The 15,073-nt window shown below is 44.1% G+C and overlaps 1 protein-coding gene across 1 annotated transcript in view; it reads right to left on the bottom strand.

Annotated features, from left to right (window-relative positions):
• FUT10 (fucosyltransferase 10) overlaps positions 1–2,547 on the bottom strand; it is a 69,503-nt gene extending 66,956 nt beyond the window's left edge. Inside the window, exon 1 of the mRNA XM_044225409.1 lies at positions 2,379–2,547. Coding sequence (XP_044081344.1) covers positions 2,379–2,459 — 81 coding nt within the window. The 5' untranslated portion in view covers positions 2,460–2,547. The remainder of the gene's footprint in view (positions 1–2,378) is intronic.
• Between the last annotated feature and the right edge of the window lie 12,526 nt (positions 2,548–15,073).

The following is a 15,073-nucleotide window of genomic DNA, read 5'->3' as shown; positions in this document are numbered from 1 at the left end:
TTTGACAGAGACAAAGAGAGAGAGATCACAAGGAGACCAAGAGGCAGGCAGAGGGGTGGGGAGCAGGCTCCCGCTGAGCAGGGAGCCCGATGAGGGGCTCGATCCCAGGACCCTGAGATCATGACCTGAGCCGAAGGCAGAGACTTAACCCACTGAGCCACCCAGGCGCCCCAATAGTTTTCTCTCTTAATGAATCCCATGAGAGTCAGGCTATTATCTGGCTCTTACTCAAGACTGCATTCTAGGGAGAATTCGTCATAAGTAGCCAACTGGTTTCTTTTTATTACAGTTAAAGGAGTCCTAACACAGGTCTTCTATGTCTAATAATTTCTACTGTGGCACTAAATGAAGTCTACTACAAACACTGGGCTCCCCTCCCTGTAAAACCACATTTATTTCTTTCAGGATGGTCTGGGTCACTGGACAGCTGGACAGCTAGGTCATCGGTAACAGAAGTCTAGAGGGCAGGGCAGGCAGAGCAGACACAGGGAAACAGTGGTTCCCCCACGAGTGACAGAAGCTCAGAAATGACAGGCATAACAAAAACATGGCAATGTCTTGTGACATCAAAAGAAAAGCTCTTAGGGGCCTCTGCGTGGCTTAGTCAGCTAAACGTCAGCCTTTGGCTCAGGTCATGATCCTGGGGTCCTGAATTCGAGCCCCAAGATCAGCTCCTTGCTCAGAGGGGAGTCTGCTTCTCCCTCTCCCTCTGCCCCTCCCCCTGCTCATTCTCTCTCTCTCGCTCTCTCAAATACATAAATTTTTTTAAAAATCTTAAGAAAAAAGAAATAAAAGGGGCGCCTGGGTGGCTCAGGCAGAAGGCTCTGCCTCAGCTCAGGTCGTGATCTCAGGGTCCTGGGATCAAGCCCTGCATTTTGACTCTCTGCTTTGCGGAGAGTCTGATTTTCCCTCCCCCTCTGCCTGCCTCTCTGCCTCCTTGTGACCTCTCTCTCACCCTCTGTCAAATAAATAAAATAAAATCTTTAAAAAAAAAAAGAAAGAAAGAAAGCAAAGTGCTTAGCTTTGACACAGCCATTCCTCATAACTGGAAAAGGTGCCAAAGTAATTGTCTAGTAGGATCAAAGCTCTCCTAACTTCCCACGGGGAGTAGAAAACTCCAGCCCCTCCTGCACAAGCAGGTCCTAGACGCCCACAAGACAGACGAGGTCAAGTATGTCCTCCAGCCAGGATCCTGATCTGGCAGCAGAAGTGGGTAGAAGTCCAGCGCCAGCCCGTCTGCCAAAGTGCTTTTATATGCATTATCTCATTCAATCTTGATCGAGAGGAAAAAGCTCAGAGAACACCTCTGCTTCCATCAACCCCACACCTGAACTGTGCACATCCATAAATAATCTTTAAAAGTGTTTTGAATTTCCAGTTGGATAGCCGGTGCTTGAATGGGTCTACACTATATATGGATTCATATCTATACTTTTCCATCACTGTGTCATTTTTATTTTAATTTGAAATCAGTAATGACTTCAGAATCACCGACTAAATGCAAGATAAGAAGACTAGAAAATGGTGCAGTTCAAACACCCACATTCAGGGGCACCTAGGAGGCTCAGTGGGTTAAGCCTCTGCCTTCAGCTCAAGTCATGATCTCAGAGTCCTGGGATTGAGTCCCACATCGGGGCTCTCTGCTCAGAGGGGAGCCTGCTTGTCCCTCTGCCTGCAGCTCCCTCTGTTCGTGCCCTCTCTCTCTGATAAATAAATAAAATCAGGCACCTGGGTGGCCCAGTTGGCTAAGCAACTGCCTTTGGCTCAGGTCATGGTCCTGGAGTCCCAGGATCGAGTCCCACATCAGGCTCCCTACTCACAAGGGAGTTTGCTTCTCCACTGACCTCTCTCCTCTCATACTTTCTCTCTCTCTCTCAAATAAATAAAATCTTTAAAAAATAAAATCTTAAAGAAACAAAACAAAAAACTACCCACATTCAGTCCTTGGTTGAGCGATATGTCAAGAATGGCAAATGTATTAACACGGATGCTTGTGTTCCACAGAATGGATGACCTTAGTCTTAGAATACACACAGCTTATTCAAGAATGCCCTCTTTCCGAAGTCATCGCGATAGGGGGCTTTGAGAAAGCCATCTAAATTTGACCCAGTAAGACAGATGGAGCTCTACTTTCTCTTCTTCTAGAACCAGGACCCTGCAGGAGTCACGAACTGACCCCACACTCACTGATTTTGTTTCTACCGGACACACCCACTCACTAAACCTCAGTTTTATCTATCGACAAAAAAAGTATTTCCCCTGCCTTAGACAGAGAACCCCCTCAATTCTGAAAGATGAAGTGAAAAGTCAAGTCCTTGGAGAGCGGGCACGGCGGAGTGGCTCAGGAATCGACACCAAGCAACCCAGATTCTTGCTACCTGGAGTGTGACAAGCAGAAAGACGGTGGCCATGACACAGAGGCAAGATGCCAAAAGTTTCCTCCTCTGAATCCACACCATGCTGCCCGGCCCTGGGTGACTGACAGAGGGCTAGCCCGGGGACCAGGTGTTCTCGAGCCGGCCCACAGCCCAAGACAGCTTCACGCAGAGGAACCATCTGGGTGCCAATTTCTTCCACTGTCATTCCTGCTGGGACCTGGTCTCCATGAAGGACTGAGATCCGAGGTTCTGCGCAGGCCTGGCTTGGCATCGAGAGGGAACAGCATGCAGTCTTCTTAAGCTATCATCAGAGCAGCTGGAGTCTTCAAACCAGAAGGCATCCAAAAATTCTGTAACAAACGAATAATTTTGTAGCCATAGTGCAGAAAATTTAATACACGTTAGTCTTGCAGGGATATCGCACAGAAACCTCACAATTTAAAACTAAAAGGAACCTTCGGGATCCTAGATACCTCACTCCTGGATAAGGAAACCAAAATCAGAGAGGTAAAGTGACTTGGCCAAGGTCACACACCCCCTTAGAGGGCTGTGGCAGGTCTACAATTAGGTCCTGAGTCTAAAATTCTGTTTCCACTTAATTTTTCTCTGCCATCAGAAGATGGAATTCCACAAGTCACATACATGTAGTCACTTTATTCTGCTTAGGTTTCAAAGGAGTAGAAAAGTGGAATAGAAATTCCCACAACTGGGGTATCTGGGTGGCTAGGTTGGTTAAGCTTCTGACTCTTGGTTTCCACTCAGGTCACCATCTCAGGGCTGTGAGACCAAGCCCTGGGTTGGGCTCTGTGCTGAGCACAGAGTTTGCTTAAGATTCTCTCTCTTCTGTGGCACCTGGGTGGCTCAGTAGGTTACACGTCTGCCTTCAGCTCAGGTCATGATCCCAGGGTCCTGGGATTAAGCCCTGCATGGGATGCTGTTAATCTCAGGACCCTGCATGGGTCCTGGGATTAAGCCCAAGCAGGGATGCTGCTTCTCCCTCTCCCTCTGCCTGCTGCTCTGCCTACTTGTGCTCTCTATCTGTTATATAAATAAATAAATAAATAAATAAAATCTTTAAAAAAAAAAGATTCTCTCTCTTCCTCTACTTCCCCCGTGCATCAGTTTTCTCTCTAAAAATAAAAAAGACAAAAAAAAAAAAAAAAAAACCTACCAAGATTACCCACCCACTCCTATATAAATTAGGGAGAAAATAAATAAAAGGTTTCAGGCTTGGTTTTAAAATAAATCATGATCAACTGACCTAAACTTTCCCTAAGGAAAACAACTTCTTCCACCACAAGAGAAGGAATTTTGATGCATTTGTTCAGTCTTCTGTGGCAAGTGTAACAAAGCAGTGGGTTGCGCGAACAATATGATTCTCTGGAAGTTCTGAAATAAGATTTCCATCTGCCTGAAATACATGACTTTTTCAAAAAGCTTTAAAAATGAACTAAAGGGACGCCTGGGTGGCGCAGTTGGTTAAACGACTGCCTCCAGCTCAGGGCGTGATCCTGGAGTCCCGGGATCGAGTCCCACATCAGGCTCCCAGCTCCATGGGGAGTCTGCTTCGTTCTCTGACCTTCTCCTCGCTCGTGCTCTCTCTCACTGTCTCTCTCTCAAATAAATAAAATAAAATCTTTTAAAAAAAAAAATAAATAAAAAAATAAAAATGAACTAAACAGGGGCGCCTGGGTGGCTCAGTGGGTTAAAGCCTTTGCCTTCGGCTCAGGTCATGATCCCAGGGTCTTGGGATTGAGCACCGCTGAGCAGGGAGCCTGCTTCCCCTCTGTCTCTGCCTGCCTCTCTGCCTACTTGTGATCTCTGTCTGTCAAATAAATAAATAAAATCTTAAAAAAAAAAAAAATTAACTAAACAGTTCCAAAGAATGCCCTTTTTATTCCTAAAGCTCTGTGCAGCCAATGTCTTGGTCAAATGACCTGGTGGAGTTTCAGAACAGAACAAGGATCAACATTCCTTTTTTTTTTTTTTTTTTTTAAGATTATATTTGTTTATTTGACAGAGAGAGAGAGATCACATGTCGGCAGAGAGGCAGGTAGAGGGGGGTGGAAAGCAGGCTCCCTGCTGAGCAGAGAGCCCAATTCGGTGCTTGATCCCTGGACCCTGGGATCACAACCTGAGCCAAAGGCAGAGGCTTTAACCCACTGAGTCACCCAGGCGCCCCAAGGATCAACATTCCTGATGCTACTTTACAGTACCCCAAACATCTGGTTCTAAGATCTGATTGTACATCTCCCAGATACAGCATCAAAGATATAATTAGAAATATAAAAATGATGTGGAATTCTGGTGAAAAATACCGGTCTTTAAGGTGGACTCCCCTCTCGTGCATCTACCCTGATTTACTTTTAAGTCCAGGCTAAGTCCCTCACAAAAAAAAAAAAAAAATGAATCTTGGTTTCAGACATCACCGATGGTGGGTTTTTCCTCTTTTCCCCATGAAACTTCTGCAACCCAGAGTAAATAAGAGAACAGCTCTAGACTCAGCCTGCCAGGATTCAAATCTCAACTCCCCAGCTGGTCTAACCGTCCTCTCAAAATCTCGGGCACCTGGAGGGCTCAGTTGGTTAAGCATCTGCCTTTAGCTCAGGTCACGATCCCGGGATCCTGGGAGGGAGTCCCACATCCCCTGCTCTTCAGGGAGCCTGCTTCTCCCTCTCCCTCTGCCTGCTATGCCCCCTGCTTGTACTCACTCGTGCTCTCTCCCTCTGTGTCAAATAAATAAATAAAATATTTAAAAAATAAATAAAAATTTGTGGGGCGCCTGGGTGGCTCAGTGGCTTAAGCCTCTGCCTTTGGCTCAGGTCATGATCTCAGGGTCCTGGGATCAAGCACCACATTGGGCTCTCTGCTCGGCAGGGAGCCTGCTTCCCCCCCACCCTATTCTCTGCCTGCCTCTCTGCCTACCTGTGACCTCTGTCTGTCAAATAAATAAATAAAATCTTTTAAAAAATAAATTAAAAATAAAAATTTTTAAACTTATTTTTAAAGATTTTTTAAAAATCTTATTTAAAAGTCTCATTTTCCAAAATGTAGATAATAAGGGTGCCTAATCAGAAAGTTATTGAGAATTATATACAAGATAAGAGTACTAAGACACTTGTTTCAGAGTGTGGCACGTGAATGTCCAATAATTACTGGATAACTTATTTTAAAATATTCACTATCATTCTTATTATACTTTTAAGTGTAAAACACAGCTGAATTCATATAAGGTATGTTGCTGCCTCAGCCACTGGAACTTCAAAAGGAGAAACACGCTCTCTTTGGCAAAGAAAAGGAGATCACTAATATTTGTTGAGTGACCTCTTGTAAGCGAGGCCCTCCCTAAGTGCCCAGCATGCATAAGATCATTCAATCCTCCCACAGCTCTATGAAAAAAAAAAAATGCTGTCCTCATTTTTAAGGATGAGAAAACCCAATTTGAAGAAAGTAAATTAACTTACCCAATACTACAACTTTGGTAAGTACGACAATCAGAAACTAGTCAGATTCTGAGGTTCATGTATTCTTTTATATTTTTGACACTTGAGACTATAAAATTCACACCCAATAATACGAACACAGATTATGTGCCTTCACCAGAGAAAAACCTGTATATAATCGCTCTTGGTGAGCTGGTAGAACCAGAGAAAAAAATAACAAAAATCTGTAAGAACCTGAAAACTGCCTTCCCTTCTACTCAGGTGATGCTAGTAGCTCTTAACTACCTAAAATGTGGAGCTAGCACTCAGGGTTTCAATCCTGGTTCTGTCATTTACATAGAATATAAATTTGGACAAGTTACTAAATCTTTCTAAGCTTCAGTTTCATCACAGTAAAGAATAAACGTTAACTGTCATTATTTCTTTCCCTTGCGTTACAGGAAGATGATCCAATTTCTGTTTTATATGCAAAAGCAATTTATTATAGCTATAATTAATGTAACCCAGATTAGGTAATGAATTATTACCACCTTAAGTGGGTATAAAACTCTATCATCTTCAGAAGATTTTACCATATATCACTCCACTCAATCTTATGGATAGCCACCTTGTAAAGTAAGCGAGGCAGGTTTTATTCTCAGTTCCCACAAACAAGGAAACCGAGCCTCAGCAAGTTTAAGTGCCTTGCTCAAGATCACAGCTTTTATAGGTTGAAGTGGGTCTAGAAATCAGGTCGTTTGTCTCCAGGCTCATGGGAAAGGAAAGAGATGGGGGTAATAGTGACCACTTGTTAGGAGTCCAAGAGGGCCAGTAATAAAGGAACAAAAGATAGAGTGAAAATGGGGAGGACCTAGTTTGGGGTATTTTTACAGCTATCACAATGCTGTCCTAGCGTCCTTCCTAGGCAGGGCATTTTGAGTCTTTACATGACCGTACGAACTATGACAGAGGAATTTAAGGTTGCACACTGACTTTCATCCAAAAATTCGCAATTTAGTTATACTCCTAAAGCCAGAGGTATAGTGAGGTCTCAGAGACCGAGCCTGCTACTATTCTAAAGAACAGAGCCTAGGTTAGTATAGACAGTATTACGATTTATAGCATGCAGCCATCAACCAGACCTTGGTGCACATCAACCTAATTTATGGTATCAATTACCAAGGAGCTTGTCATCCAGTCACCAGTCCCACCACTGGTGGGACAGATGGGCTTGCAGAGAGTGTGGCAAAAGTCAGTAAGCGCCATGCAATGGGACTCCGGGAGGAAAGCTCCCTCCTGTTTCACCACTGCCTGCAGGGTGAACCTCGGAGTCCGCCAAAAGGGTGCCCCAGAACACTCCTTTCCCAGATGAAGCACTATGTACCTGTTCAGACAAGCATGGTAGGTAACATCTGAAACGGACGCTCGCTATCCAACCCTCTTGACCCTAGAGCTGAGCTTCTGAAATGCATTTTTTGGCTCGTGTGCACTGCCTGGGGCCGGCCATCTGCTGCCCAGAGCAGGGTCTGAAGCTGAGCGTGACCAACCCACACTCCTGCAGGCGCTAGCCCATCAAAACCAGCAAGACCTTCACCCTAAAATAATTTCAACGTTCTCCACTTTATTTTGAATTAAAATGGAGAAGGGATCTTAGAGCAAATTAGCAGTCTTAGGATGCCAGCTTCAAATTTCAGCCTTGCAGTGCCAGTCCAAGGTATGTGTTAAGGGTCTCAGAAATGGACCCAGAAGGTGATTTCTGCCCTGAGTATAAAATGAGAAGGTACCCTGGGAGACGCATGGGGTTTTCTGACCCTGATACTTCATGTGTCTCTGCCTCTCCCTCCCTGTCCCTACGGCAGGGGAAAGAGGTGAGGCCAGGGCTGGGAGCCCTGGGAAGACTCCTTTGATCATCTTTCCTCCAGGTACCTGTGCGTCGATGGACTTAATAAGCAACTGACTGTCTAAAGAGAGCTTAAGGGACAGCTGGATGGCTCCATTGGCTAAGCTACTGCCTTCAGCTCAGGTCATGATCCCAGAGTCCTCCGATCTCATCCTGCATCAGGGTCCCAGCTCCGTGGGGAGTCTGCTTCTCCCCCTCCTGCTCTCTCACTCTCTCTCAAATAAACAAAATCTTAAAAATAAATAAGTAAATAAAGAGAGCTTAACGTTAGACCAGGGAGCATCTTTAAAAGGACCATATCTAATTACCAAGCTTAAATTATACCCACTCAGGTGCAATCTCTCAAGTAGGCTTGACTCTCCCAAAGTATGTTTTCATTTTATTATGTGCAAATCCTCACAACAACCCTTAAACATAGCTGTTCTGAGAAAGACAGATGATGGCAGGCAGGAGGGAAGGTTTGAGGGCTTTGGACAGCTTTCCAGAAGCTTTTCAGCCACTCCCTTCAGCTACTCGTCCTCATCAACACTCCTGTTTCATTCCTATTTGGCTTCTCCAAAACCTGACAACTGGCATTCCTACCAGTCTGACCCCTTGCACTCACCACTTGGCTACTGGGTTGTTTCTGGGATGTAAATGCGATCTCTCTCCTCCGATTACAATCCATCAGTGGCTTCCCACAGATTTCAAGATAAAGATCAAATGTATTAGCTCCAAGAACAAGATTCCCTGGACCTTGCCCTATTTCTCCAGCTTCCACCAGGCACAGCCTTTGTTCCGACTATTGCTGGAATGTAGCTTCCTGTTCTGTGCCCTGACCCCTGCCTAGCACAACCACACCATGTTCACTATCCCAGACATTCTCCTAGACTCCCCAGGCCCCCTGCTTTGGCCAGCCTTACCCCTCCCAAAAACAAGGTGGGAAATCTAGGTCCATATCGTGCTTGTTTCCATCACAGCAGCAGAAAGAATGCAGGAAGCTGGCAGATTTCAGGAACCTTTCTAAAGTTGCTTTATTGGATATATATAAAACACTAGTTGAACACTAAAAAGCTGACATGCTTAATTTGCTAAAGACTTCCTTAGTACCTGCACCTGTTCCTTGGGCACCTGATGAACATGGCATGGTGGTTCGTTTCCACTTTCATCCAATTTTCTTTTTTTTTTTAACATTTTATTTATTTATTTGACAGACAGATATTACAAGTAGGCAGAGAGGCAGGCAGAGAGAGAGAGGAAAGCAGGTTCCCAGCTGAGCAGAGAGCCCGATGCGGGACTCGATCCCAGGACCCTGGGATCATGACTTGAGCCAAAGACAGAGGCTTAACCCACTGAGTCACCCAGGCGCCCCTCATCCAATTTTCTTTATTGACATTTATCGGTGCTCATTTTCCTCACTCTTTTAAAAGACTTTGTATCTTGCTTAGCGTTTATTTTTACTAGAGTGCTTAGGGTTGCAGATTATCTGAGAAGGCCATCCTCTTCTACCAAGCACACATTTCAGGTGAGACAGGTAAATAAGGAGAGATAAAGGGATACTGACAGTCACATGAGGCCAGGCCGGTAATTAAGAATGGGGAGCGGGGTAGAATTTGCAGCCTGAGACTTTCACATCTCTATTGTAGAACCGAAGGTGATTCCGTTCTTAACACTTAAATTCTGGACATGCTGAAGCATTCAAATTATGCAGTAATTATATAACTTCATGTAGTGATGCTACTTAATGCAGAAACTAAATTAAAACATTTCAGACCAAAAAAAAAAAAAAAAGCAAAACACAGAAAAGACTGATAAGCAACCCCAAATAGAAGCATTCAAAGGGAATGGATTTTTTTTTAAATGGAGGTGAGGGCACAAAACTGTGAAGATTCTGTATCACACCAAGAACTTAGCCAGCTCCTGAAGGGCAAGATTTTCTCATCTTTCTCCTTCTAAGGTCTTCTTAGTAACTGTTCTTTCTCCAAGAAGAGTTTTTTGGCTATGATGTAACAATCTTCTTACCTGGCAAAAGCTCTGAATTGAAATCCCTCAACTGCTTTGACCACTTAAGTAATCATGAGTGAGGCACATGTTAGATAACACTAACACAGTGGGGCTAACACTTCACGTGCCCAAAGACTAAGGGCTGGACCAGGGGATCTCCTAGGGTTCCAAAATGAAGCTTTCTTATCCCACAAATACTGCCCAGGAGCAAAAACTCTCCATAGTAGAAAGACTGGTCCAGTAAAGAGACCAAGACCATTTGAGTCATTATAAACCAAGAGTTCTGTAAATATAAAATATTTCTATATAACAAGTTTAGCATTACTTTATCTTCATTCTCCTTTTTAGTAATTCCGCACTAACTTTTGAAAACTCAAATTTTATTCTCTAAGAAATAAACATCTTAAAAACACTGTAACTAAAGACAGACTCATATATGTATATATTTTTTAACGTTTAACGCCATGTTCAGAAACAGTATAATGTTCATGGGAAAATGCCAGTAATCGAATTAGGTATTGCATTCCCATGGAAATCAACACTTTACATTCCACATTTAGAAAGCATTTAAACATGGGTTAGAAAAGTCTGCATCTGAGCAACACTTAACACATATGCAAATAACATTACTGTTTGTCCAAACTGTGTTCTTGTTTATTTTCTATATTTAACTCTAGTTTTAATTTTTTTAAATGTACTGTTTGTAGGATAAACAAGTTGGTTTTTTTTTTAATGAAGAATAAAAGATGAGCCACAATAAGAGTAACAGTTAAGGCTGTATGTTTAATTCACTGTTACACACTGCCATCTAGCAGGAAGCCAGCAAAGGAAGAGTTACTACAGCAGTTTCAAAAATGGAGCAGATGTTAATGAAACTCTGACGCGAGGACATTGCCTGTGGCTTGCAGGAGAGAAGAGAAAGTTCTGAAATTGAGGTGAGGGTGCTTCTAGATTGGTCTTCTAGAAGGGTCTGCCACTTCGGTGTGCAAATACCTGGGTTGCTTATTCAATGCGGAGAGCCGGGACCCAACTGAAAGCCCTCCCTTTGAGACCACGGGATGGACCAGAAACAAGCCCTAGTCGTAGTGTGACATCACGAGCAAGCCCAAGATTGGTCATGAGCTTCTGGTTGACCCCTGTTGAGGAAAGGAAGGGCATGCAAGGCTGCAAGGCGAATGAGGTTCTGAAGCCCAACTTGCCCTGTACCTAGCCAGAGCGTATGCACTCCGCAAATGAAATGAACCAGCCAAGTCACCGCACGGGTTTTAGGGAGATGTGGCAGAGATTAGAGGGCTGTCTGTTGGGAGCTGTGATGTTAAGGAAAACAGTCATTTTGCGTGACATTTGCTACATATTCAAGAATCCTTAAAAGATGCCCAGAAAATGAAAATCACATCGATGTTATTTCTACATCTTACACAAAATGAGCTCTAATCGGGTGCAAGAATAACGAAGAAATGGACTGCGTATGGATAACGAAAGCCTGCCGTCCTGCGGACTCTCCCCGTGGCATTTTCCCCACGAAATACGCGTCGCCCGCTATAGCTAGGAGGTCAGAATCGCTACCACTTCAGCACAGCATTCCAGCAACAAGTGATTCTCAGCGAGGATGTGGAGCAGAAGGATGCAATTCGCCATACACCAGGGCAGAGTGGTGTTCTGGAACCGGCCGGGCTGGGAAGATCGTGGCGGAGGGGAGGGACGTGCAACCCCCAGTGGCCGGCAGCGGTGACCCGCGAGCCTTTCCCGGCTGCTGCGGGGGCGCGGGCGCATCCCCCGCCTCCCACCTGCGCTTTTCCTGCCCCTGAGGGGTTTAAATCTCGGGCGGTGTCTCTGGAAAGCGCTGCCCAAGGTTTCCCAAAACACACTTGGCTTCTTTTTCAGCGCACAACTTCGTCTTTCTCGGACACACACTCCCTTCTGGGCACAAAGAGGAGTCGTCCTGCGGCTGGGAGTCAGGCGGGCACCTTCCCAGCTTCCGTGCGCCCCAGGAAGTCTCCTTTGGTTTCTCGCCCTGGAGACCCAGTCCCCCCACCCAGTATCACTCCAGACAGAAAAGACCCAGAGCCTCCCACTCACCTCGTCCCGGGGCCGGAGGCTCGCAGGGCGGCCGGCAGCCCCGCGGTTTTCCACTTTCAGTTTGCGCCCTGCCTGAGCTGGGGCGAAGACTCGGAAAGGAGGTTCGGGAAAGGGCGGGATAACTCTCCGCGCGCCCAGGCCCAGCGATCCTTAATCCAGGTTTTCGCCGACGCCCAGTTTAGCATCCAGTCCGCGGGGGTTCCCGGGAGCATCGGACCCTCCCCACCCTCGCGAGTCACCACACTTCTTGAAAGTTCTTGGGAGGCTCCTGAAATTCTCCTAAGTAAGTCATGGGACACCGTCTGCGTCTCAGACTCTGCTAGGACTGAAGCGAATTCAGTCACCTATTCAGGAAAACTGAGAACACAGTAAGCGGGGACCTCAGTACCTTTCATCAGGTACCCTGTTTCGTAGCTGGAGCAGGATGACAATTTGCCAATGAAATAAAACTTAGTTCAAGCTCCTGAATTCCAAACTCGAAGAACCCAATTAGAATTATTTTGCTCTAGCCTGCAGAGCGGTGATACACGTTAGGGAGGTAATTCAAGACCTTGGTAGGGCCAGGGCTAGGCTGAGGTAAGTGAGGCATCCAGGGCTCAAAATATGAGGAGACAGCGACTGAGTCGTGTTACATGTGGGGCACACTCGCAGGAAGCAGAGTCATCGCTTCCGTAGGCCTACCGCACTGTAGTCCTGGCCTCTGGAGTTCCAGTGCCAAGAACCTCAATTAACTTCTCTGTAAAAACAGGTTGATAATAATGGTGTCAACTTCAAGAAACACCAAGCACAAAGGAAAAGATTGATCAATTGGTATCATTGAAAGTAGATTCTGTTCATCAACAACACTATTGATAGAAGGGAAAACAAGCCAGAGTAGAAAATATTTGCAATAGATTTAAGAAAGAATTCATATCCAAAGAATATTGCCAAGAATGCCTATAATGTGGTAAGAAAGAATCAAAAAAGCAATTTAATAAAAATCTCCTCTGGCAAGGAAGGGACCAAAGACTTACACAGCACTTCATCAAAGAAGAATCTGGCCAGTAAGTATGTGAAAAGATGCTTAACTTCTTTAGTCATCAGAGAAATGCAGATTAACACAACAATCATATATTACTACATCCATCCACCCCAAAATTCGTGTGGAAGCACAAAAGACCTGGAGTAGCCAAAGCAATCTTGAGAAGAACAAAACTGGAGGTATCACAATCCCAGATTTCAAGATAAAAAAGCTACTGTAATCAAAACAGTATAGTATTAGCATAAAAATAGCCACATAGATCAATGGAACAGGAGAGGAAGCCTAGAAGTAAACCCCACTCCTATATGGTCAATTACTTTATGACAAAGGAGGCAATATAACATGGGGCAAAGACAGTTGTATAAATATATGGTGTTGGGAAAACTGGACAGCTACAAACAAAACAATGAAGATGGACCACTTTCTTACATGATACACAAAAAGAAACTCGAAATGCATTGAAGACCTAAATATGAGACCCAAAACCATAAAACTCCTGAAAGAAAACATAAGCAGTGATCTCTTGGACACTGCCCTTAGCAACATATTTTTGGAGATGTCTCCCAAGACAAGGGAAACAAAAGCAGAAAATAAACGACTGGGACTACATCAAAACAAAAAGCTTTGCATATCAAAGGAAATCATCAACAAAACAAAAAAGGAACCTAGTAAATGCAGGAGATATTTGCAAATGGTATGTCCAAAAAGGGGTTAATATCCAAAATATATAAAGAACGTATGCAACTCAACACCAAAAACCAAATAATCCAATTAAAAAACGGGCAGAGGACCTGAATAGACAGTTTTCCAAAGGAGACATCCAGATGGGCAACATGAAAAAAATGTTGGGACACATGAAAAAATGTTCAACATCACTGATCGCTCTGGAAATAAAAATCAAAACTACAAGGAGACATCACCCCATTACCAGTCAGAAAGACCAGAATCAAAAAGACAAGAAACCAAAGTGTTGGTTAGGTTGTGAAGAAAAAAGACTCCCCGTGCACTACTGGTGGGAATGCAAACCGGTGTAGCCACTATGGTAAACAGTGTGGAGGTTCCTCAAAAAATAAAAAAAAAATAGTACTGCCCTATGACCCAGTAATTCCACTTCTTTGTATTTATCTGAAGAAAATGAAATATTAAACTCCAAAAAAGATATACAGCTGACTTTTGAACGATGTGGGCGTTAGGGGCACACAAACCCTCAACCGGTTACATAGCTGGCATATGTATCATCTACTGTATTCTTAGTATAAACTAAGCTAGGGGAAAAAATGTTAAAAATCGTAAGAAAAAAAATACATTTACAGTACCATACTTTATTTATTGAAAAAAAAATTCACATATAAGTGGGTCCACACAATTCAAACCCATGTTGTTGAAGGGTTAATGGCATGCACCAGCACATTCATTGCAGCATAATTTATAACACCCAAAGATATAGTAAGAACCTAAATGTCTACCAATTGATGAGTGGATAAGAAAAATGGAATATTATTCAGTCATTAAAAATGGAATCTTGGGGCACCTGGATGGCTCAGTGGGTTAAGCCTCTGCCTTCAGCTCAGGTCATGATCTCAGGGTCCTGGGATCAAGTCCCACATCAGGCTGTCTGCTTGGCGGGGAGCCTGCTTCCCCTCTCTCTCTGCCTGCCTCTCTGCCTACTTGTGATCTCTCTCTCTGTCAAATAAATAAAAATCTTTAAAAAAATAAAAATAAAAAATAAAATAAAATAAAAAAATAATAAATAAAAATAAAACCAGAAAGACAACAGAGCTCATAGAAATAGAGAACAGAATGTTTGGGGAAGGGGGTAAATGGGTGAAGGCAGTCAAAAGGCACACCCTTCTAGTTACAAAAATGTCACAGTGGGGCACCTGAGTGGCTCAGCTCTCGATTTCAGCTCCCATCATAATCTCAGGGTCATAATATCAAGCCCTGGGCTCCGAACTCAGCACTGAGTGGGCTTGAGATTCTCTCTCTCCCCCTCCCCCTGCATCTCCTTCTCTCTCTCTCTCTCTCTCTCTCTCTCTCGCATGCACACATACAAGTGCATTCTAAAATAAATTTTTAAAATATTTTTTAAAAGTCATAGATATTTAATGTGCAGATCGTGATTACAGTTAAAAAAAAGAAAGCATGCACTACATATTTGAAAGTTGCTAAGAGCAACGCCTGGGTGGCTCAGTCGGTTAATGTCTGCCTTCAGCTGACGTCATGATTCCAGGGTCCTGGGATTGAGTCCCACATCAGGCTCCTGGCTCAGCCTTGGTGCAGAGCCTACCTC

Source organism: Neovison vison, chromosome 11, assembly GCF_020171115.1.
Source record: "Neovison vison isolate M4711 chromosome 11, ASM_NN_V1, whole genome shotgun sequence".
NCBI classification, from domain to species: Eukaryota; Metazoa; Chordata; class Mammalia; order Carnivora; family Mustelidae; genus Neogale; species Neogale vison.
This window is presented reverse-complemented; position numbering and strand designations above follow the sequence as displayed.